At 40.3% G+C, this 23,981-nt stretch overlaps 1 protein-coding gene and 1 pseudogene across 3 annotated transcripts in view; one reads left to right on the top strand and one right to left on the bottom strand.

The window, feature by feature from the left end:
* BLM (BLM RecQ like helicase) overlaps window positions 1–23,981 on the top strand; it is an 87,332-nt gene that overhangs the window by 14,562 nt on the left and 48,789 nt on the right. The window contains exons 1-8 of one of the 3 annotated variants that reach the window (XM_081831713.1): window positions 1,575–1,654; window positions 10,868–10,969; window positions 11,959–12,659; window positions 13,914–14,070; window positions 16,967–17,097; window positions 20,442–20,574; window positions 20,864–21,570; window positions 23,502–23,693. In XM_081831713.1, coding sequence (XP_081687839.1) covers window positions 1,617–1,654; window positions 10,868–10,969; window positions 11,959–12,659; window positions 13,914–14,070; window positions 16,967–17,097; window positions 20,442–20,574; window positions 20,864–21,570; window positions 23,502–23,693 — 2,161 coding nt within the window. In that variant the 5' untranslated portion in view covers window positions 1,575–1,616. Of the gene's footprint in view, window positions 1–1,574; window positions 1,655–10,867; window positions 10,970–11,958; window positions 12,660–13,913; window positions 14,071–16,966; window positions 17,098–20,441; window positions 20,575–20,863; window positions 21,571–23,501; window positions 23,694–23,981 lie in introns of those variants that run through there. The other 2 variants (XM_081831711.1, XM_081831712.1) reach the window with 2 other exon arrangements.
* LOC145723326 (elongin-C pseudogene) lies at window positions 4,899–5,870 on the bottom strand (annotated as a pseudogene).

Here is a 23,981-nt window from a genome sequence, read left to right as displayed (position 1 = left end):
GTGCACATGTGTATGCTCTTTCTCGCATTCTCTCTCTCTCAAATAAATAAATCTTTAAAATAATAAAGTCCTTTTGAGCCATCCTTTCTATATTCTTTAAAATTGTTTTTATTCTTTCATTTAATAAATATTAGTTAAGTGCTAGGTACTTAGAGACACTATGGATTATAAAACCAATAATGGGGATGCCTGGGTGGCTCAGTTGGTTAGGCGTCTGCCTTCGGCTCAAGTCGTGATCCTGGGGTCTTGGGATCAAGTCCCATATCGGGCTCCCTGCTCGGCAGGGAGCCTGCTTCTCCCTCTGCCTGCCGCTCCCCCTGCTTGCGCGCACTCTCTCTTTCTCTCTGACAAATAAATAAATAAAATCTTAAAAAAAATAAATAATGGCCCAATCTGCATAGTACTTAAAATCTAGTAGAAGAAATAACCAATCAAATAATTACAAAAATGAATGTAGAGTTAAAACTACGATAAGAACTGCAATTGAGAAGTATTTGTTATTATAAGAATGTATTATAGGGGAATTGTTCTTTATCAAACACACACACACATATATATTGCTTACTGTCTACCAGAGACCATTCTAAACACTTCACAAACACTAATTCACTTAAATTCACGTAACAACCACATGAGGTGGGTGGGCACTGTGTAGATGAGGAATCTGAAGTACGAAGGGATTAAATGATAATGTCCAAAGGGCCTTAGCTAGTAAGTGGCAGAGTCAGGACAGAAACCCATGTACTTTGGCCCAGAACCCATGCTCTTAACCTCTTATGCTACTGCCTAAATACGGAGTTTTCCTTAAGGAAGTAATGATTCGGTTGACATGTTGAAGGATGAGTTAAGAGTAAACTGTGTCAAGAGGGTCTGATAGAAGCCTCCTGTTTCAAGAAGGAGCATATAGTCAACTATGTCATATACTTAGAGGTCAGAAAACAGAAGGGTCGAAAAAGGCTATTGGATTAAGTAGCATAGAGATCATTAGTGGCCCTATTAAGCGTTTAGCATTGTGGTCAGGGTAGAAGCCAGATTTATATGAAGAAAAGAGTTGTGAGAGTGGGGAAATGGAGAGTGAAGGTAAGTCTCTCAAGAAGTTTGGCTCTAGGGGTACCTGGGTGGGTCAGTCAGTTAAGCGTCCAACTCTTGATTTCAGCTCACGTCATGATCTCAGGGTTGTGGGATTAAGCACAGCGTTGGGCTCCGCGCTTGGCAGGGAGTCTGCTTGTCCCTCTCCTTCTACTCCTCCCTTGCGTGAGCTCTCTCTCTCAAATAGATAAAATCTTTAAAAAAAAAAAAAGTTTGGCTCTACAGGAAAGGAGATACAGAGTCATATAAGTGTCGTGTTTTGGGGTTTTAGTAATAAATAGAGTAAGGTTTTTGGGAAGATGGAAGATGTGTAGGGGAATCTAAAGTTTCAGGTGGGGAACTTGATCTTGTCAAAGAGAGTAGGCTGGGTTCACATAAAGGGCGGGCTTGCATGTTTGGCAGCAGAAAAGTGAGAAAGTTTCCTGTGATGGTTTCTATGTTCTCTGTAATGTAGAAAGGAAGTCATCTGCTGAGAGAGAGGAGTAGGAAGTTTGAGGAAGTAAGGTGAGAGTAGATTGACCAAAGAAATGTACTTTTCTCCAGCAGAGCTGCAGGCCCATTTGAGGTTGGTGAGCATTCTTACTTCTTACCTAGGTTTCTTACTTTGTTCTTATGATGTTTTAGGGTCAGGATCATGCTTGTGTTATAGAATGAATTTGGTGCTTTTTAGAGAAACTTTATAGTTCTTTCTGTTTCTGACTGTTCATTTTGGTTTCCTGTATCTTGTGTCGATATTGAGGACATGTTTTTTTCAGAAAAGTATTTAATTTGGATATTTCAAATCAACCAGCATACTTTTGTACTTAGTGTTTATATGTTTCTCTTTATGTTTTATTTCCTTTTTTGTATTTTACTTTGTCCTTTCATATTTTGTTTTACTATTTGTCCCTTTATTGTGCTCTAGAAACAACCTCTTATCAGTTCCCCTAATTTTTCTTTATTGGCTTTCATGACATTAAAAAAAATTTTTTTTTAGGGGCCCATGGGTAGATCAGTTGGTTAAGTGTCTGCCTTTGGCTCAGGTTGTGATCCTGGGGTGCTGGGATCGAGCCCCACATCAGGCTCCCTGCTCAGTGGAGAGCCTGCTTCTCCCTCTCCCTCTCTCTCTGTCAGATAAATAAAATCTTAAAAAAAATTTTTTTGAATTGTTATTCTGTGCTTTTTCTAAGATTATACAATGTATAATTAGTTCCTTGTTTTCCTCTCCTTCAGTCATATTCAGATAAAGCAGATTCTTTTTTTTTAATTTTATTTTATTATGTTAATCACCATGCAGTACATCATTAGTTTTTGATGTAGTGTTCTATGATTCATTGTTTGCATATAACACCCAGTGCTCCATTCAATACGTGCCCTCTTTAATACCCATCACCAGGCTAACATATCCCCGCCCCTCCCCAGAACCCTCACTTTGTTTCTCAGAGTCCATAGTCTCTCACGGTTCGTCTCCCCCTCCGATTTCCCCCCCTTCATTTTTCCCTTCCTGTTATCTTCTTTTTTTTTTTTTTAACATATAATGTAGAATGGATAAAGAAGATAAAGCAGATTCTTACCAAGGGTTATGGGTTTCTGGTGGGACTCAGAACCACCTGAAACTTATGACAAAATTGTGTTCATTTTTTTGGACAGAGGGTCCATTACTTTCATCAGATTGTTATCAGAATCTCTGACCTAAAATGCTAAGAACCACTGCCAACTAAGAGTTCAATATATAGTGTTTTAATTTTCACTGTTTAAAAATAGTATTATTCTATAATATTGAGATTTTTCTATCAGCTCCAGTTGTTTTATTTAGACCATAATTTAAACTTTCTAAATTTTGCTTTTATTTTCCTTATTAATTTGTTTTTATTAACTTGTGCCTCCAAGTTGAAACGATGTAATCTCTACCTTTTTTTTTTTAAGATTTTATTTATTTATTTGGCAGAGAGAGACACAGCAAGAGAGGGAACACAAGCAGGGGGAGTGGGAGAGGGAGGAGCAGGGAGCCCAATGCGGGGCTCAATCCCAGGACCCTGGGATCATGACCTGAGCTGAAGGCAGACACTTTTTTTTTTTTTTTTTAAAGATTTTATTTATTTATTCATGAGAGACAGAGAGAGAGAGGCAGAGGGAGAAGCAGGCTCCCAAGGAGCAGAGAGCCCGATGCGGGACTCAATCCCAGGACCCTGGGATCATGACCTGAGCCAAAGGCAGACGCTTAACCATCTGAGCCACCCAGGCGCCCTGAAGGCAGACACTTAATGACTGAGCCACCCAGGCGCCCCTCTACTTTTTTGTATATGTTGTTTCTTTGACAGTTTTTTTTTTATTGCTTATCAACATTTTTTAAAGGATTATATTCTCCACTTCTCATTTTATTCCTGCCAGATACCATTTAGTTCTGGAATCATAGAAGGCTAATTTTAGAAGGAAACACAGAAATTCTCCCACCCAACCTCCTTATTTTACAAATGAGGATGCTAGAGAGAGTAAATGAATTCCTCCAAGCCACACAGTGAATTTGTGGCAGGATTGACCAAAGAAGCTGGGATCTTAGTACATTTCTCATTTCCACTGGTCTTTGTGTTTTGTAGTAATCTTACAATTCTGTTTCTTTCCATTATTTCTCCTTGCATTTTTAATAGTTTTAACTTTATTCATTTTCTTGCTGTGTTGTTTGGGTCATAGAAATTAAGTATAGTTTGGGCTTTTTATCATTCTGTAATGACTTTTTTATTTATTCCCTTTGCCTTGGACTCTTCTTTGATATAATGTGTAGGTTCTTTTTATAGCTCTTATCCGTTGTTTTAATTTTACTTATTAAATATAACTGGAAGTTAAATAAAAATCTAAAAGATGGAGAATTACTTTAAATACATTTTTACTATGGGTATTAAAAAGAGAGATAATTAAAACCTTTGTAATAAAAATAGCGATATGAAAGATCTTTGGGAAAATGGACCTGGCAACCACCTGATACCCAGTAATTAATAAATTTCCCTTTCTTGTGGGATACAGTGAGATTCCACATTTTGACAGCTCTGCTTTTCTTGGGTAACTCACACAGATATGCCTCTTCCTAGAAGATAAACTATGTATGACAATAAATAAAGAAAACACATATTTATGAAATCCTAGTCAAAAGTCCCTCCTCTTCTAGAAATTGTATTTGCTTGATGTTTGATTAGAGAGAGTGTTGCTTGTCCCTGGTGCCTCATTGAGGTGAAGTTGAGGTTTGTAAGGTTATGATTGGCCCTCACTTTTGCCCCAGGAAAGGTAGCTCCTCCCTTTGGACAGTAACCAAGTGGAGCTCACCCCTAAAACCTCCACTTCCAGCAGAAAACTGGAAACAGTGCAAGACATACCTGAATGTTAGCTGGCACTGGATTTCTTAAGAGCAGTCTTTTTAAGTAGTGTATCCCCATGTCCTGAAGTAGCCATCCTAAGACAACAAAAAGAATAAAAGAAAGGCTTGACCTAGAGAGAAGGTAGTACTGATTGTGATAGATCCCAAAATAGTAACTTTAGTCTCATTTATTTGAAAGAAAAGGAATTCTGCCCTTAAAGAAAAAAAAGGAAGAAAACTTTGCTTTCTCTGTCCTATGTCCTTCTGTTTTTCTGCAGTCTTTAACCTTACTTTGGTTGTAATAACTGTGCATTTCACAGCAACTGTCCTTTTCCCGCCAATGTTCTCAGAATACGTCTCAGACCTGGTTAACTCAGATGAGCTGCTCCTTCCACGAACTTTTTAAATTTTTGTTTCTATTGTTTATTTTGAAACACTGAAAAAAGTTAATGGTTTATTATGATTTATCATATTTAACAACCTAGAAGTTCACAGCCACCAGCATTTCCAGCGCAGTTTCAGGTGCAGTTGGGAATTTAGGCATTTCTGTGGAGCTGTTAGTGTAGTGAACCTTGTAGGTAAAATACACATGTACTTTTTTATTTATTTATTTATTTTATTTATTTTTTATTTTTTAAAGATTTTTTTTTATTTGACAGAGAGAGACATAGCGAGAGAGGGAACACAAGCAGGGGGAGTGGGAGAGGGAGAAGCAGGCTTCCCGCTGAGCAGGGAGCCTGATACGGGGCTCGATCCCAGGACCCTGGGATCATGACCTGAGCCGAAGGCAGACGCTTAACGACTGAGCCACCCAGGCGCCCCTGTACTTTTTTTTTTAAAAGAGAGATGGGTGGTAGGGGCAGAAGGAGAGAGAGAATCCCAAGCAGGCTCCATGCCCAATGCGGAGCCCCACGCGGGACAGTCTCCCGACACCAAGATCATGACCTGAGCCAAAATCAAGTCCGATGCCTAACCGACTGAGCCACTCAGGCACCCCCACGCATACTTTCGATAGCATACATGAAGGGATCTCTCTGAAATTGACCTTAGTAGTCTCATTCTCAGCAGATTGACTCGGGCCACGCAACGTGGCTTTTATTGTTCCGGATGTTAATGCATGTTCTTTCCACAATAAGTTCATGACCATCCAGAGACATCAGTTTGACGTCCACGGGCCTTCACAGCCATCATAGGTGTTCTCTTCTCTACCCCTTATGTTCTTAGGAAATTCTGCTTCACTTCCACAGGAACTTTCGTAGTTTTCTGGCAAGGCAGGGACACAGAGTCTGCAAGCTACCCCTTGTGTCTACCGAAATTTGTGTTTTTAAAATCAGTGTTGCTATTTGAACATTTCTCTTTTTTTAAAGATTTATTTATTTTGGAGGGAAAGAGTATGCATGTGTGTGAGCTGGGGGAGGGACAGAGGGAAAGAAGCAGACTCCCTACTGAGCATGGAGCCCCATCTATTTGCACATTTCTTAACAGCCAATTTGGGAGATAAGGCTTGTACCTCACAATGTTAAAACTCTAGGCACCTGTGTGGCGCAGTCAGTTGAGTATCTGACTCTTGGTTTGGGCTCAGGTCATGATCTAAGGGTTGTGAGATTGAGCCCCCCCCCGGTCAGGTTCCACACTCAATGTGGAATCTGCTGGAAATTCTCTCCCTCTGTTCCCCACCCCTACTCGCTCTCCTACTCTCTCTCTCTGTCTCCCTCTCTCAAATAAATAAATAAATCTTAAAAAAAAAAAAAAAAAACTCCAAGAAGGTATTTCTCTTCTTGTCACAAGTGAATGAAAGTTGCTTGGATCTTTTTTTTTTTTTTTTTAAGTTTTCCTTTTAGGGGCACCTGACTGGCTTAGTCAATGGGGCATGCAACTCTTGATCTCAGGGTTGTGAGTTCAAGCCCCACATTGGTGTAGAGATTACTTAAATTTTTTTTTTCATTTTAGTTTAATGTCATTGGACTACTTCTTAGTATAACAGCCTGCTTGTTAAATAAAGGTCCTCTCAATTTCTGGCCTAAATTATTTTTGTTTATTCAAGATACTGTTCAGATAGGACACCTTTAATTATTTATTTTTTGCCATTGGTTTCCTTTAATTTACAAAGACTTGAAGTCTCGTTTACTAGGTATATGTTTTGTTTTGTTTTTTTTTAATCCATACTTTCATGCTTTATTTTAGATGAGCACAGAGCAGAAGTAGGGAACAACTAGGAGGGGCATTATAGTTGTTATTATAGGATAGGAAGTGAAAAAAAAAAGTTTGAATAACTAATAGTCTGATACAATAAAGGATTGACCTAGGCATGCTAAAAACAGTAAAATATGAAAATTTAATTCAAGATTACATACCAAATATTAAGTGTCAACTGTGATCATTCCAAGGATATCTTAACAAGAGTTTAACCTGATATTAATGGCTGAATTTTATTTAAAATTTCTAAACTTTATCTTTTTTAAAAAATTTTTTTGTTATGTTAATCCCCATACATTACATCATTAGTTTTAGATGTAGTGTTCCATGATTCATTGTTTGTGCATAACACCCAGTGCTCCATGCAGAACGTGCCCTCCTCAATACCCATCACCAGGCTAACCCATCCTCCCACCTCCCTCCCCTCTAGAACCCTCAGTTTGTTTTTCAGAGTCCACTGTCTCTCATGGTTCGTCTCCCCCTCCGATTTCCCCCCCTTCATTCTTCCCCTCTTGCTATCTTCTTCTTTTTTTTTTCTTTTTTTTTCCTTAACATATATTGCATTGTTTGTTTCAGAGGTACAGATCTGAGATTCAACAGTCTTATGTATATGTTTTGTATTCCAGCTCTGGATTGTTATCATCCTCTCATTCCTTCTTTTTACTCATTTATTTATTCTTTCTGGTTTTGTGGTTTATTTTGTTTCATTCAGTAATTTTTTTCTCACTTTTGAATCAGTATTTTGCTTTACAATGGCTTAAGAATGATTTCCCTCCTATAAGTGCGAGAAAATTGTTGATCATTTCCAAATTATACTTGTGATTTCTGTGGTGAATCTAATTCAGAAGTTTATTTTACTTTAAGTTTTCTGGGCTCATTACTTTGTTCCTCTTTTTTGGTATTGTGAAACTTTTCACTGGTCTCTATTTTCAGTTTATTTTCCTCCTTTAATTTTATATCACTGATCTTTGCTGTTGTTAGTAAACAATTTTTTTATGTGTTAAACAATTTAATGTTTTAATGGAGTAGGTACAAAGGAGACACCTTTTTGCTTCTCAGCACTCACCAACTTCTTTTTTTTTTTTTTTAAAGATTTTATTTATTTATTTGACAGAGAGAGACACAGCGAGAGCAGGAACACAAGCAGGGGCAGAGGGAGAGGGAGAAGCAGGCTTCCTGCTGAGCAGGGAGCCGGATGTGGGGCTCGATCCCAGGACCCTGGGATCATGACCTGAGCCGAAGGCAGACGCTTAATGACTGAGCCACCCAGGCGCCCAGCACTTACCAACTTCTTAAGAGCGTTCCCACTAAAGGATTATGAGTAGAAAATTGTGAACATAATAAAAAAAGGAAAATAAAATTATGTGCTTGCTACCATGCTTTGGAATATGTCTCTGGCTAGAGGATGCTGCCCTCTGGGAATAACCAAAGTGTCATGTTCCTTAAAAATAGAGAAAGGTGGCCCAGGGTTAAGGCTGACGGCATGCTAACTATGAATCCATAATGTGTCACTACAATTATGAAATATTTAATCAAACATTTGTACTATTGAGATGACTAAATACACATATCATCATGCTGTGGAGTGATGTTGGAAATCTCTTAGAGTACCATGGCTGGTTTTGATCCAAACATAAATAAGACATGGAAAATTCATAGAGGGATAAGATAAAAACTATAAAAACTTAGAAGGAATGTGGGAAAAAGTTAAGTATTGATGATGCCATGGACCATTTTGTTCTACTTAGTGTCTTAAGGCTGAAGGTCTGTGTTCCCCTGCCTCCGTGTCAGCTGCTAAGGTTGAAATTCTGAGAGGCAGCAGTGTGACTTCACTCTTTCTCATTTATACTGTGAAGGACTTCCACACTAGACAGACCTTGGAGAGAGCATATTTCAACAAAAGACCATTCCTTTTAACTGGATATAAAATGGGGAGGTGCCGGGGCTCCTGGTAGGCTCAGTCAGAGAAGTGTGCAGCTCTTGATCTCGGGGTCGTGAGTTCAAAGCCCACATTGGGATGAAATGGGAAGGTGCCTTTGGACACATGGAGACTGTGGTCTTAACATATTCTCCATGAAAAAAATCGGGGCCCTTTGGGGAAATGTCTGATTCTAAGTCTGGGGCAAAAAGTGCACAAGATGAGCCTGGAATATCTTTTCATTCCAGATAGCAGGGGAGCTCGCAAAGACTAATAAGGTTATGTCAAAAGGACTAAGGAGTCTCCCACTGGCCAAACATGAAATAATTGGAGAATCAATAAGGACGATAACTATTGGACTAAAATATACCTAATATGTTTAACCTGTGAGTTTATAATATTGAAGAAAAAATTGACCATCATTGGGGGGTTGTTGGTAAATCAAGTCAGGGGCACCTGGGTGGCTCAGTCGTTAAGTGTCTGCCTTCGGCTCAGGTCATGATCCCAGGATCCTGGGTTCAAGCCCCACATCAGGCTCCCTGCTCCGCGGGAAGCCTGCTTCTCCCTCTCCCCCTCCCCCTGCTTGTGTTCCCTCTGTCAAATAAATAAAATCTTTAAAACAAACAAAAAAATCAAGTCATTGTTTTGGAAATTAATAAATAAAGAATCTAACATTTATCCTATCTTTCCTATGTGAACTGCACTATACTAGGTAACAAAATAGTAGATCAAAGGAGGCTTCTCTTGATAGAAATATTGCAGGTAATGAATAAAGAAGGGACAACAGGATTAAAACACATTATTTGAGGAGGTTAACTTCCAGAATGGTAAGGTGAGGACACTGGGATGTGTGTACAGATGAAACGATATTGGAGGAGTTGATAATTGTTGACTCTGGGTGATGGGTATGTAGGAGTTCATTATAACCCTTCTGTCTAATTTTTTATGATTACCTTGGTAACAACTTTATTAAGATCTAGTTCACAGGGGCGCCTGGATGGCTCAGTCGTTAAGCGTCTGCCTTCGGCTTAGGTCATGATCCCGGGGTCCTGGGATCGAGCCCCGCATCGGGGTCCCTGCTCAGCGGGAAGCCTGCTTCTCCCTCTCCCCTCTCCCTGCTTGTGTTCCCTCTCTTGCTGTCTCTCTCTCTGTCAAATAAATAAAAAAATCTTAAAAAAAAAAAAGGTATAATTCACATTATCAATGTGAATTATTCAGTGTTTATTAATTAATTAGCTGTTTTACCTAAAGCATATTAAAGAGGAAGAAGAGGCAGAAATCATTCTTTCTGGAGATCGTGGAACAAAATTTATATCATAATCATCTTCATCAAGCTGGACAAATGGGAATTTCTCAATTGAATATAATTCCATTTCTTCCAAGTTGTTTTCACTACTATCTAAAGTAAAATAGGGGCACCTGGCTGGCTCAGTCAGAGGAGTGTGACTTTTGATCTTGGTCGAGAGTTTGGGCCCCACATTGAATGTGGAGATTACTAAAATAAACTTAAACAAAAAATCAAGTAAAACAGTTGTTAAACAGATCATTTTAATAATCAGCGAGTGGAATATGATTTATGTAAAACTTCGTATTTCCATGAATGTCATCTAGTGTTGTTAACCCTTCCTCTTAAGGTACATGGCATAAAATAAAAGTAGATCTCTGGTAAAGATGGAATGGGAAAGAGGATTGTAACTGTCAGCCTGAATGAGAATTTTTGACTATGCATAGATATCAGCTATCCTGTCTTCCTTCGGCCTCACGAATTTTAAGGTGGCTGAGACTGCATTATCCTGCACAGTAGCTCAGCAATATCACACTTGTCGCACGAGGGGTATAAAGGTGCTTGGTGAAAGTACTCTTTCAGGCAGAGACTTAATGATTGTGAAGCACAGCATCTTGCCGGAAAACCATTGTTCTCACTGGTGATGCCTTTCTTCTTTTCTGTTCACCTGTTCTTGTGGTTTTCCGCGTGCTCTCATCGTTCACTCCCACGCCACTCCCATCCAGCTTGTTTACTCTTCAAGCCCAAGCCAGGTCCTGTTTTTCTCCAAACCCTTTACAGATAATCTCTTCTCTGATGTCTTTTGTGCTTATTTTAGCATTGAGGGAAACCAGGTCATTTTGCTATTTAAGTGAGCCTTCAGTGAGTTAAGGGTTTTATATTTCAAATACCACCAGTTGTGAAAAAAATGTCGAAACAGTTTATTGACCAAAAAAAACCCTAATTTATCTGAGCACAGTTGGAAAGTACTGTGCACACACCCCCCCCAAGAAGTACTATGATTAATGCAAAGTACGTAACTCCGCTGATAGTTCTTTTCCTCACTGTTTAGGATCATGGCCGCTGTTCCCCAGAATAATCTACAGGAGCAACTACAGCGCCATTCAGCCATCAAACTTAATAACAAATTAAGTCCTTCTAAACCGAGATCTTTGTAAGTATTTTGGCTTTCATACACGCACTGACCCACAGTATCGTACAAATGAAGTGTCTTTCAACCCTTTCACTGCACAGATGAGGAAATGAAGCCGAGGGGTCCTTGATGTTCCCACTTTGTAAATTAACGGTAGAGCATTTGCTTTAGCAGCTCAGGTAATAAATGTTCAGTACCTTCGCATGGTTCCTGGCGCGTAATACTTGCTCAGTAAATATCTGTGGGCTGAATGAATAATGAATCTTCTTATAAATTTGGGCACATAGGTACTTTTAATATTTTAATATAATTTTATATCCATTCCAAAAACAGTTTATAAGGACACTGTAGCTCTCCATTTCTTTTCTTTCCTCCAAGCTAGACTCCAAACTCCTTCTGACAATATTTAATAATAATTTCTATTCTTTAATAAATATTTCTATTCTATTTGATAATAATATATTTAATTATATATAATATAATAATATATTTAATAATAATTTCTAGAGCTTTACCAACTGTTCTGGGTGCTGGACTTTAAAGTTACCATTAAACTTCATGTCACCAAGGCCAGCAGACATCCAAGACACTTGTCCCTTTTACTTGTCCTTCAGATTCCAGTGTGGCCTGTTCAGTTGTCACCTCTCTTCCCCACAGAACTTGTATCAGAGAGACAACAAGTCACCACATTTGAGTCTCTTCTCTTTTCCTTATATGCTGTCTCCTCCCGCTGGACATTAAGGACGACCTGCCTGAGAAATAAAGTAGTGGGAATGGCCCGAATACTCTCAAAACTGAATAATTAGCTTCTAAATTGGAAAGATCAGAGCATACAAAGTATAATTGAAGTTACCATATAAATTTCAAAATCAGAGGGAGATAGATTCTTTGCTCATTTGTGATACGGTGAAGGAGTTGCTGTATACATCAGTAACGAATTTTAGAGTTTGTATAGTTGGTGGGTTTGTTAAAACTAATCAGTCTAATTCAGTTTTTCAATTATCTTTCAGAGGTTTTACTTTTAAAAAGAAAATAACGACGGCCAGCAATGTATCTGTCACTAGTGTGTCAGTAGCGAAAACACCTGTGTTCAATGATAAAGATGTTAATGTCACTGAGGCCTTTTCCTTCACTGGACCTCCGCCCCTCACCACAAGTCAGCAGACAAGGCCCAGCGACTTCAAAAGTGCTCCAGCAGGACAGCAAACCAGGAGAGCGGTTTCAAAACCATTATTGCCAGAGGTGTTGCAGGTTTCACAGGGGGTCTTATGTAATACGCCGAACACACCAATCGTAAAGAAATCCAGTAATGCTACTTTCAAGAAATTAGAATTTAGTTCTTCATCAGATTCTTTTATTACCATCAATGATTGGGATGATATGGATGACTTTGATACTTCTGGAAATTCAAAAGCATTTGTTACGCCATGCAAAAATCACTTTGTGAGAGTAAGCACTGCTCAGAAATCAAAAAAGTCTAAGAGAAACTTTTTGAAAGCACAGCTTCCCGAAGCAAATACAGGAAAGGCTGATTTGACTCCATCCTCCTCTGAAAGCAAGCAAGCATGTTTGACTAAGAAACAGAATGACGACTCGGAATGGTTCAGTAACGATGTGATTTGCATTGACGATGACCCCAATCCTGAAGAGCTTATACGTGGAGATGCTCAGGAGAGTCATCCTTTAAAAACTCATTTAGGAGAAGAAAGAGGTAAAAATGATGTTTTATCTCCTTTCAGTATGTTGACTGTATTAATTTATTCAAAGCTAGGCACCGGGAACAATAGCAAATAGATACAGCCTTTGTCCTTAGGCTCTGTGGAGGGACCTGTTACAGTCTGTTGGCCACTTTCTTGAGGCAGGACCTACGGATGAAATGACAGATTGTATTCTAATACAGTTTTTATATAAACACCAAGGATAGCTCTATAAGGTCCATAGAGGAAATGGTTTCTTTTTTTGTTAAGATTTTTATTTATTTATTTGACAAAGAGAGAGCAGGGGAAGTGGCAGGCAGGGGGAGAGGGAGAAACAGGCTCCCTGCAGAGCAGGGAGCCCAGTATGGGGCTCAATTCCAGGACCCCAGGGTCATGACCGGAGCAGAAGGCAGTCGCTTAACCAGCTGAGCCACCCAGGCGCCCCAGTTAAATGGTTTCCTGATGGCCTACTGGCTAGCTTGTGGCAGAATTGGGACGTGAAACCAAGCCTTTCCATTATAATTCCTTTATGGCTTGTTCCCACCAAATGTGGATGTATGACGTGATCTAATTATGCTATTAAAGTATTACAGATGACATTCAAATCATTATCTGTTTAGTTCTCCTAGTTTTTAGGTGTCCAGAACCTCACAGCTGAGATTAGCCATGTGTGGAAGTACCCGCCCTATGAAGTGGTTGTAAGTGTGAGACTAACGCTTCTAAACACCTGAATCCCATCAAGGTTACTAGGGGGTGAGAGGGGACAGAAAAGTGATTGATAATAAGTACAACTGTAGTCTAATCAAATGCTGGCTGCTTATGAAGAGAAAATTGGGTCAGAGATAAACTGGAAAGCAACCATTGGGCATTGTTATCCCACATAGTCGAGAGAGACACCAACTGTGGGGGACTTCAGTAACTAGGGTGCCTTTGTGGTAAAGTTAACAATGTACAATTATCAGATTCATCTCTTATACTTCCCTCTTATTGAAATATGAGTGAAAAATAGAAAAACAGAAGTTTCATAATTGAACTGGAGACCGTCATGCAAATCCTTAAGCAGATCTTCAGCCTCATTCCCGCATCCGTTAGACTTAATCCAGGTGACTCTGTCATTATTCATGAAGAAAGCCCCAGCACGGACGTGTGGAAGGAGGGCACACAGGGGGCATGAGTCGCCCGGAGCGCCCACCCCAGTGCTCCTGCCTTGCACTTTCTGTCTCAGTAGCGATGAAAGTAACCTGTGTTTATCCACGGTTTTACTTTAGATGGTAGTGAAAAGAAGAACTTGGAAGAAACGGAATTACATTCAGTTGAGAAGTCTCCATGTGTTGAGCTTGATGAAGATGATTACGATACAGACTTTGTCCCACCTTCTCCAGAAGAAGAAGTGATTTCTGCCTCTTCCTCTTTAAAATGTTTCAGGTAAAACAGCAAGTTAATCAATGAACATTATTGTTTATTTCTGGGATATTTGAACTAATTCTGTTTAGCTGGGTAGTGTCATTTCTGTTTTAGATTCGTTTCATGCTTCTGCAAAGTTTTATATCCACATGACAGCATCAAAAAAATCCCTATTTATACATTTTATTTAATTGGTGGTATTTAAAGCTGTAAAGTTACATTATGATTAATTACGTGGGACCTCCAAACAGTTTTATTTAGTTGATTTTGACGTGTGGAATATATTCCTAGAAATACTATATTTCCAAACTCCTAGACCTGAAATGACACAAAACTAACTCCTTATTTGGGAAGTGACTTAGTAAATAATATGTCCTGTTCTTTTCTCTTCTTTTCTTTTCTCTTTGCCCTGCAGAATAGAATTGGCCATTATATTTGTCATTCACTGAATTTTAGTAAATCAGTGACATGGTTGTGGTTAATTGGCAGTATTATGGGAAAACGAGGTGGTACACATAACCCATCAATAGCTTAAAATACTAGTAGTCAGTCTTATCTCCATGCCTGACCCAATCTAGATCATGGTCCAGGTGAGTGGTGGAGTATTTACTGTGAACCAGTATTTTGATGAGAAACATGTCCCTCTAGTATACCACCTTAATTAAGGAAGGCAGGCAGGAAGGAGGTGTTTGCCTGCATAACCTTGTTCCTCTGGGGTTGTGTTTTAACAGGTGGGTTAGGTTGTTTAAAGAGGAGGGAAAAGTGTGATTACTATTTGATGACAAAACTAATAAACTACAGGAGCTGCCCTCTCCTCCCTTCCCATAGAAATTAGGACAGAATTATAGAACATGAAAGAACTGAGCAAGAGTTCATATAGAATGTAGATTCTAAACAAGATTCTCATTTAACAGAGAAGCAGCCAAGGCCCAGGGGGGGAGCAGGGGATTGCCCAGGATGATAGAGTTAATGGCACATGGACTAAGATCCAGTGTAGGGCTATTTCCTGGACCATACTGATTCCTACGGAACATCTGGGTTTTTTTTTCTCTATTTATTAAAAAAGTGTGTGTTGCACAGATGACCTTGCAGCCAGCTTACCGGGATGCTTGTCGTTTTGCAGTTCCAACAAACCAGACATTTTCTTTACCCATGTTAGGTTTTCATACCCTCTACATGTGTATGTGATTTTTGCATTGCTGTAATCAATATGTAACTATAATTTTTTATTCTTCTTTTCTCTTAACATTTTTAAAACATGTCCCATATTGCTACATAGTCTTTATTCTTTCTAATGGCTACCTAATTTATTGAGTTGTCATACCATGGTTAACTTTACCTAGATTTTTAGCAGTTGGAAAATGTTTATTTCCAGGGTTATTCCCAAAGTAGTCTCTCTCTGTATTTTCCATTGCAATCTCAAATACATATTTGTATATATTTTAAAACTGAAATAGAATTTTCACAAATGATACTCTCACTATGTGCAGTACACACTTAAATTTTATTTTGTATTTTATCTTGTTTTGAAACACTGGTTGTGACTTCTGGACTAATTTCGGAGGTGTAGCAGTCAGGTAATAAATAACAAAAAAGAGAAAAATGTTTGTGTATCTCCTGCGTGCCCGAACCTCTCGAGCCAGCCCTCAAAGTCCTCCATCTTCAGGCCCCACATTACCTCTTCATTTCTATCTCCAGTTACGCCCTTATGATAACCCTAAGCTCCAATGAGCCAAATGAGACAAACCGACAATCTAGAAAACATTGCTAAAAATATAAGGCCTTTTCTTTAATTACCGGTTTTTAAGACTATGTAAAGCATAGTTATTTATCACTGTTCAATTAAGTTAGAAGATTGCATTCTGGGGCGCCTGGGTGGTTCAGTTGTTAAGTGTCTGCATTCGGCTCAGGTCATGATCCCAGGGTCCTGGGATCGAGCCCCATGTTGGGCTCCCTGCTCAGCCGGAAGCCTGCTTCTCCGTCTCCCACTCCCCCTGCTTGTGTTCCCTCTCTTGCTGTGTCTCTCTCTGTCAGATAAATAAATAAAATCTTTAAAAAAAAAAAACGAAGAGGATTGCATTCCAAAATCCTGCTTTAGGCAAGTACAGTTGATATCAAATAAAGAGAATTGTCCTTTGTCTCTCCTCACGTTCCGTTACTTTTCCCATACCTGTCATTCAAGGCTTCCTCAAATCTCCCTCCTTGGTGAAGCCTTCTCAAGTTCCAGAAGGTGTTATCTTTGGATTTCCACGGTACCCTCTCTTAACACTAATTTTTTTTTTTTTTAATGTTTTATTTATTTATTCATGAAAGTCAAAGAGAGAGAGAGAGGCAGAGGCAGAGGGAGAAGCAGACTCCCCACCTAGCAGGGAGCCTGATGCGGGACTCGATCCCAGGACTCCGGGATCATGACCTGAGCCGAAGGCAGACGCTTAACCATCTGAGCCACCCAGGCGCCCCTCTTAACACTAATTTTAATGCTCATTTATTTTGTTACTTTTAAAGTATTTCTTGTATCCAGTCAGGCTGACCATGTTTATATGTGTTAATAATTTTTGTATAGAATGATAAATTATCGGAAGAGATTGGACCCTGGGTTTTCCAAATTGAGAGGAGAGCGAGGCAGAATCCCTCAGGTAGACCAAGTAGACCACGCTGGGCTCCTGTGAGGAATGTAAGTCGTGCCCTGTGACACCTCACAGGGTTACTGGAAGGACATAATTGGAGATAGAATTGAAAAGGTCTCTCGGGGCCAGAAGATGGGAGACTTTGAAGAGGTTCTAGAATAGAGATAAAAAAACATATTTCTCTTTTCTGTTATATATTGTCTGACCAGTCGTGGAAAAACATGAGAGGAAAAATTATACATTTGGTCTAAGTCTGTACTGCAGTTGGTTTTATATTTTTTAATTTGCAGTATGTTAAAGGACCTTGACACCTCTGGCACAAAGGATAGTCCTAGCACATCCAAGGACTTGCTAACGCCCGAGGGGATGACAACGCAGCAGCCCACTCAAGAGACCAGCACAGACTGTGACGGTACAAAAGGTATTTCGACATAGCACATATTTTAACCACCTAACGTTGGAAAACAAAGTACGGTTGTATTTTTAACCTGTGGCTGTCTGGCATAAGATGGCAAACTTGCAGTTACTCAGCTCTAACACAGAACCACCCCTGGACGCTGGTTAGCCAGCATTTGCTCGAATAACCCAGAAACTCGTGTTCTCTAAAGATAGTCCATTCTCTAATGTGAAAACACTACTAGTTAGAAAGTTTTTTCTCACATTGAGTCAGAATTTGCTTTCCTGGAACTTTAATCCTTGTGAGATAAGTCTAAAGCTCCTAGAAGCTTTTCTTTTTTCCCTTTTTTTTTTTTTTAAGGGCTAAATATTGTTGGGTCTTTTAACTCTCTTTATAGATACTGGTTTTGAGACCTTCCATCCTCCTGATTTTCCCTTGTTTGTACTCTGGGTTTATGACTTGATGTCCATGCAGAGTTTAATACTTTTTGTTTGATTTGTTTCTAATTCATTTTTAAACTTTCTATTAAATATCTAATATAAAGAATGCAGCCACCCTACAACTTTGGAAAGCGGCAGCCTCCTTTCCCACTCCTGATTTCTACTTCGCGGGGGCTCTGTCAGTTCCGAGGCCTGTGTCCTTCTATCCTGGAAAGTTTTCTGATACTATTTCTTTTTCTTTTCTTTTTTTGTTTGTCTTCTCTTTTCTCTTTCACTCTTCCTGGAACTTCTATTATTTGGATATTAGGCTTCCATGAGTTATCTTTTCTATTTTCCATCTCTTGCTTCTCTGCTTTCTGGGAGACTTACCAACTTTTATCTTTAACTCGTTTATGGGATTTTTCATTTTAATCAGCCCTCTTCCAAAAGCTCTTTTTTCATTCTCTGAATATTTCTGCAACGTGTTCTGGCCTTTTTTGATGGGTTCTGTACTTGTGTGTGTGTGTGCGCGCGTGTGGTAGGGTGTGTGTGCACGTGCACACGTGTGGTGTGCATGCACAACATATGTGTGTTGTTTCTGTTTCCTCCCAATTTCGTTTTCTTTATTTTGGTGTCTGAATTTATTGTTAGAGATGTCCCTGAAACACCTGATGTCCTCAGCGCTCTTCTGGATGTTTTGTGCTATTAACTTCATCCTCTCAGCAGCCCTGTAAGGTAGTTTCTCTTCTCCCCGTTTTACAAATAAGGAAACCGAGGCACAGGAGTGTTAACTAGGACCACATGTGCTCACAGAACTAGACAACGGCAGAGCGGGGCTTGAAACCCAGCGGTGTGCAGGCTCCCGAGTTTATGTTTGTAGCCACACGCTCTGCAGCTGGTGCGGCATGGTCCCACTGATAAAGTGGTGGGCTAGGCCGGGGGCAAGGACAGAATGTCATCCGAGGTCTCCCTCTCAGCTGATGTCGTGTTGTCACCAACCTGCCTTGAGACCTCGCGGCTCTCCCTGGCCCACGGGGCTGCAGAAGACTCACAGGACTCCACAGGTTCAGGGTCTGAGGCGGCAAGAGGGAACAGGGCGGGGGACATGGGCTTCTGAGTGATGCAGTCCCCAGGTACGAACCTGTCTCCTCCTGCCTCTGGCTGGGAGACTGTGGAAAATTAGTGAAGCTTCTCTGAACCTCAGTTTCTTCTATGGAATGAGAAGAATGACCTCTACCTTGCCGGGTATTTGTCAGGATTCATGGTAAAGGGCCCAGTGTACTCTCGGCCTTCGATAAATGGTAGCTATTGTTATCTGCCAGTCTGGTAATCCCTTCAAAGAAGGAAATACATTAAGATTACTGATTTATTTATATGAACTCTTGCTAACTCTATAATCGTTTCCTCTTCTTAGAGCTCACAAAGCAGCCATTTGATAACATGTTCTAGAATTTTGCCTTGAATTAACATCCAAAGCACCAGCCTATAGCTTTTGGCAATCCGTTCAGAATTTTTTGAAAATTAGAACAGGGTTTGCCTGTCTTCGCTCTTCCATTGACTGTCCTGTTCACTGAATGCCTCACATATCAGCGGGATATTCTTTGCGGGTTTCCTTTGTTTTCTGAGGTGTAATCTGTCTAGACAAGGAGACTTGAGCTCCTTTTCAATAGCTGTTCTCTCTCTGAGCCTATCTTGGCTTTCATTTCGTTCAGACCATTGTTCATTCTCCTCTTTCCAATCTGATACCCGTTCTCCATGTAGAGAAAACAGGCAAAACGGGGATTCAGCAATTCCTCTTCACCATCTTCGACCTCACGTCCTAGTCCATGCCGGTCACAGTAAAAGTCCATGTTTCCCAAGTCATTCTGACATAGACGCTTGTCTCCCCAAACCCCCGTCTGTCCTCTCTCCCTCTCCTTCCTGCCCTTTGGACCCTACGATGGGCTGCCCTCTTCCAGTGATTTCCCGGTAACCTCATTCTCTTCTCTGACCGTTCTCTTCCTGTTAGCTCTCGGATTGTCTCCTGAGAATAGTTCCCTCTGCAGCCCACCTAAACCGTTTATTTCTCCCACATCCCTTAGGTCCTCGGGGTGGAGTAGGCATCTTCCTTGCTTCCCATTGCTACTCTAGCCCTTTCTTTTCTTCCTTCATTTAAAGCCTTACCTTCTTTGACATTCTTTTTCTTAGTTCTACAACGTAAATTTAAAAAATGTGGAGCGGGCTGGCCGGATTCTGACGTGCAAACATCATCACCAGGCATTTCTCTCTCTCACACCTGTCTTCTCGCCTCTCTTCCACCCCCTGGCCCCATCTCAGTCCCCCCGCTCCTTTCTTTCGCGTTTTCCGCTTTCCCTTGTGTGGGTCTTATTTTCAAGCTGTGTTTCCCGGGGTGGTGGCAGGGGCGGCCACCAGCAGCCTGTACAGCTTATTGAAAAGAGAAGTCTTCTTTTCCAGTCAGAAAACTCCCAGACCTACTTCTCTTTGAGCTGCCTGACATCAGATGCCCAGAGGTTGGGGGCCTGGTGTCTCCAAAGAGAAAGTCTCAGTGCTGAGTTGTTTCCTTGAAGGAAGCGTGGGTGCCGAGCAGCCTGGGACTGCAGGGGGGGTGGAGTTCTTGATACCTTGTCTGGGCATGGTGAGATTTACCCCTGAAGTTAGTGAAAAATGATAGTAAGCTGATAAACCTTTGCATCTTACAATGACATTGGTTACCCTGAGAGAAATAACTGAAAACTAACATGAAATGAAATGATGATAACGCAGTTTTGGACTCTCGTGAAATAAAGTAGAGATAACATGATTTCAGATTATTTCACAGGCAGATAATATGGCAATATAGGGTAGTTCATAATCTTGTTGTTAAACTACTGTCAATTTGACATGCGTGACTGTCAAAATTGTAAGTCTTTTTTCAAGGAAAAATATTAACGAAATTATAACACTTTATAGTTAGACAGACAAGTTTGCAGCAGCAGCTTATTCACGTGATGGACCAGATCTGTAAATTAGTCGATACTATTCCTGATGATGAACTGAAAGCTCTGGATTGTGGGAATGAACTGCATCAGCAGCGGGACATAAGGTATCTTACTTTTTCTTCTTCTGGAATATATCTGATTACATTTCGACCGACCTAAGTCAGAACATATGGGGCAGAATTTCCAGGCATTCTGAGCAGGAAACGGAATAGGCTAATTATCACTGTGCTTTATGTTTTAAATTTATTTACTTTCCAAACCGCCCCTTTAGCATTTGTATTCACATTTTCGAGACTGAGGAAAAGAGGATATATTTCGCCACAGTTTGGGATGAAAACTAAAGGTATACTTGCGTGGCCTCACATTTCATGTGGTGTTCTGTTTCCTCTTCAGAAGGAAGCTCCTGGCCGAAGCTGACCTTAATACAAGGGACGCCAGTATTCTTGCTTCAGGGTGGAGATGCAGGCCTGACTCACCTGGTAGCCCTCTGGAGGGGATGGCATCTGTTTCTGCTCTCGATGCATTTCCAAAGGGCAATTCCTGTCCTACAGGGAATTCTGTTAAGGAGTTAAATTTTCCACACCTTCCCTCACATTCCAGTTCCACTAGGGAGTGTTTACTGGCTACTACCCCGGGAAAGACAGGATTCTCAGCCACCACGAAGAATCCCCTTGAAAGACCGTTATTCAGTCCCCATTTACAGAAGTCCTTTGTAAGTAGCAACTGGGCTGAAACACCAAGGATAGAAAAAAGAAATGAAAGCTCTTACTTCCCGGGAAATGTTCTCACAAGCACGGCTGTGAAAGATCAGAATAAACGCGCTGCACCAATAAATGACTTAGAAAGAGAAATCCAGGCTGCCTGTGATATTGACACTTTTGACATAGATGGCTTTGATGACGATGATGATGATGATGACTGGGAAGATATTATGCATAATTTAGCAGCCAGCAAATCTTCCACAGCTGTCTGTCAACCTATTAAGGAAGGTCGGCCAGTTAAGCCAGTATCAGAAAGAATTTCTTCAGCCAAGACAAACTGTCTTCCAGTGGCATCTACTGCTCAAAATAAAAACTCAGAGTCAATTCAGAATTACACTGGTAAGTTTAAAATAAATGCTTATATTTTATATGAAAACATAACTGTCCAAAATCAGAATTGTGTAAGAAAACCGATAGCAAATCATCCTTGCTTGAAAAGTACATTGTTTCTATGCAAATTCCTGCTGATACTATGAATTACAAATCACAATTTCAAAAGCAAGTTGCTCCTTTGTCTCCGTAGCAGCTGTAGTTTTATAAAATGACTAATTATAACCTATTGTAGTAAAGCTCTAAAGTCATTACAAATGTGCTTTGCCTTTAAATTAACATTTTTTAAGTCCCTAAAACAATAAAGCTCATAAGGACCAAGTTTTTAATAATTTGGGGGATGAGTAAAAGCAAGGCTGAATTTATATGTTAAAACTGTAATTGTATGTATTTTTAGAACTCTGAATTGATGAAAATTGATCAATTTATAAAGTAGAGAAACATGCAGGGCAGTCTAAGAAAGACATGAAGTCAGAAATTTCTTAAGACAAATTATTTCTTGGATGTCTGGGTGGCTCAGGCGGTTAAGCATCTGCCTTGAACTCACGTCATGATCCCAGGGTCCTGGGATGGAGCCCTGCATTGGGCTCCTTGCTCAGTGGGGAGCCTGCTTCTTCCTCTGCCTGCTGCTCCCCCTGCTTGTGCGCGCGCGCACTCTCTCTCTAAAAAAAGAAAAAAGACAAATTATTTCTTTGGGCCTAAAATCCTTTTAATTCATTCAACAAATATTTATGGAGTGCGCACTCCGGCCCTGTTCTGTGCTGCGTTCTGGTCATAGACAGATGAGCAACAAGTAGTCCCTGTCCTCCTGGAGCTCACAGTTTAGAAGAAGTTTGTGGAGAAGTGCAATTAGTCACTGGAAAGGCTGCAGAGAGAAGCCAAAATTAATTTTAAAACCTTACATCAACCCTGTAAAGTTATTGCCAAGTGTTTTTTAACTGAAACAAGTTTCTATGTGTAAGGTTTTATAAAGTACAGCCTTGCCTATTTTTGCCATTGATGACTTAATACCACGGAGGTTGTTCTTAACAGTTACACTGTTGACCTTTAGAATAACCATTAATGGATTTATTTTTGTATCACGTTAGAATGTGTCATACTTGATGTTCCCAATTATCTTTGAGACAGTCGAGTGTTGGGATGAGAGAGACTGCCAGAGCTGGCGTGAGCACCCCTTGTTCTATGTGCTGAACCAGGGCTGCAAGAGCAGGGATGCAGAGCAGGGAGCAGAGCAGGGGGGTGGATGTGATAGACACGTTGGAAGAAGAGCAGAGGAAGCCGAGATGCCTCCGAGGTTTCAGACCCAGTGACTGAGAAATCTGTGACACCATTAGCAGAGCAGGGGAGTCAGGAGGCAGAGCTGATTGGGAGAAAAGCTGAGGAGGGCTATTTTAAGACTTGTGGAGCTTAAAGTCTTGGTAAGTCATTCAGGTAGAAATGTCTTGCAGACATCTGGAGACGCGTGCAGGACCGGCACTTCGGCAGGTGTCAGTGGGACCTTACGAAAGAGCATTCTGTGCACAGAGGTGATGTTTAAGATCAGAGCACTAGGAGAATTCCAAAGCAAGAATGGCTAAAAGACTCTCAAGTCTGCAAAGACTCCCAACTATAAGGGGCAGGTGGAGAAAGTGGAGCCAGGAGAGAGAATTTAAGTAGAAAACCCATGATTGTCTTGAAGGTCAAGAGAGAAGGAAGAAGGGAATAAATGAAATAGTAAGTGGTAGGTGCTGCAGAAAGATCAAGGAAAAGCCTGGAATTTGGCCTCAGGAAGTCTCTGGCGGCTTTGACATTTGGCGAGGATGAAACCCTGATAAGTGGTTAAAGAAAGATGTGCTGCAGGGACATGTATGCCTTTGATTTTGTGTGGCAAAGGGTAAATGCTAAAACTGACTTGTTAACAATAATGCACTGATTTTTCTTAACATCGATTATTTTCTCAGACAAGTCGGCGCAAAATTTAGCATCCAGAAATCTGAAACATGAGCGTTTCCAAAGTCTTAGTTTTCCTCATACAAAAGAAATGATGAAGATTTTTCATAAAAAATTTGGCCTGCATAATTTTAGAACTAATCAGCTAGAGGCGATCAATGCTGCGCTGCTGGGTGAAGACTGTTTTATCTTAATGCCCACTGGTATGTATTTTTAGATGTAAATTGGCAGGAGTCCATTGGCAGATGTTAAATGAAAGCCCTTTAGTAGAAATAAAACGAACACCCACATGGTATTTCCATCATTAAGGGACCTCTAAACCACCTGTGCTTCAGTGAGACAGTGTATTACCTCACGTCCTCTGTTGACATGATAACACTAATAGCCCATTAAGGTTCGCAGCTCAAAGCTTGTTGTGTTGAATCGATCTAGAATTTCCCTCTTTCTAGCTCTCTCTCTTTTTTTTTAAGTCTAAATTAGTCTGGAACTTG

The sequence above is a fragment of the Leptonychotes weddellii genome, chromosome 9 (assembly GCF_054177405.1).
Source record: "Leptonychotes weddellii isolate Sample4059 chromosome 9, ASM5417740v2, whole genome shotgun sequence".
Taxonomy (NCBI): Eukaryota; Metazoa; Chordata; class Mammalia; order Carnivora; family Phocidae; genus Leptonychotes; species Leptonychotes weddellii.
This window is presented reverse-complemented; position numbering and strand designations above follow the sequence as displayed.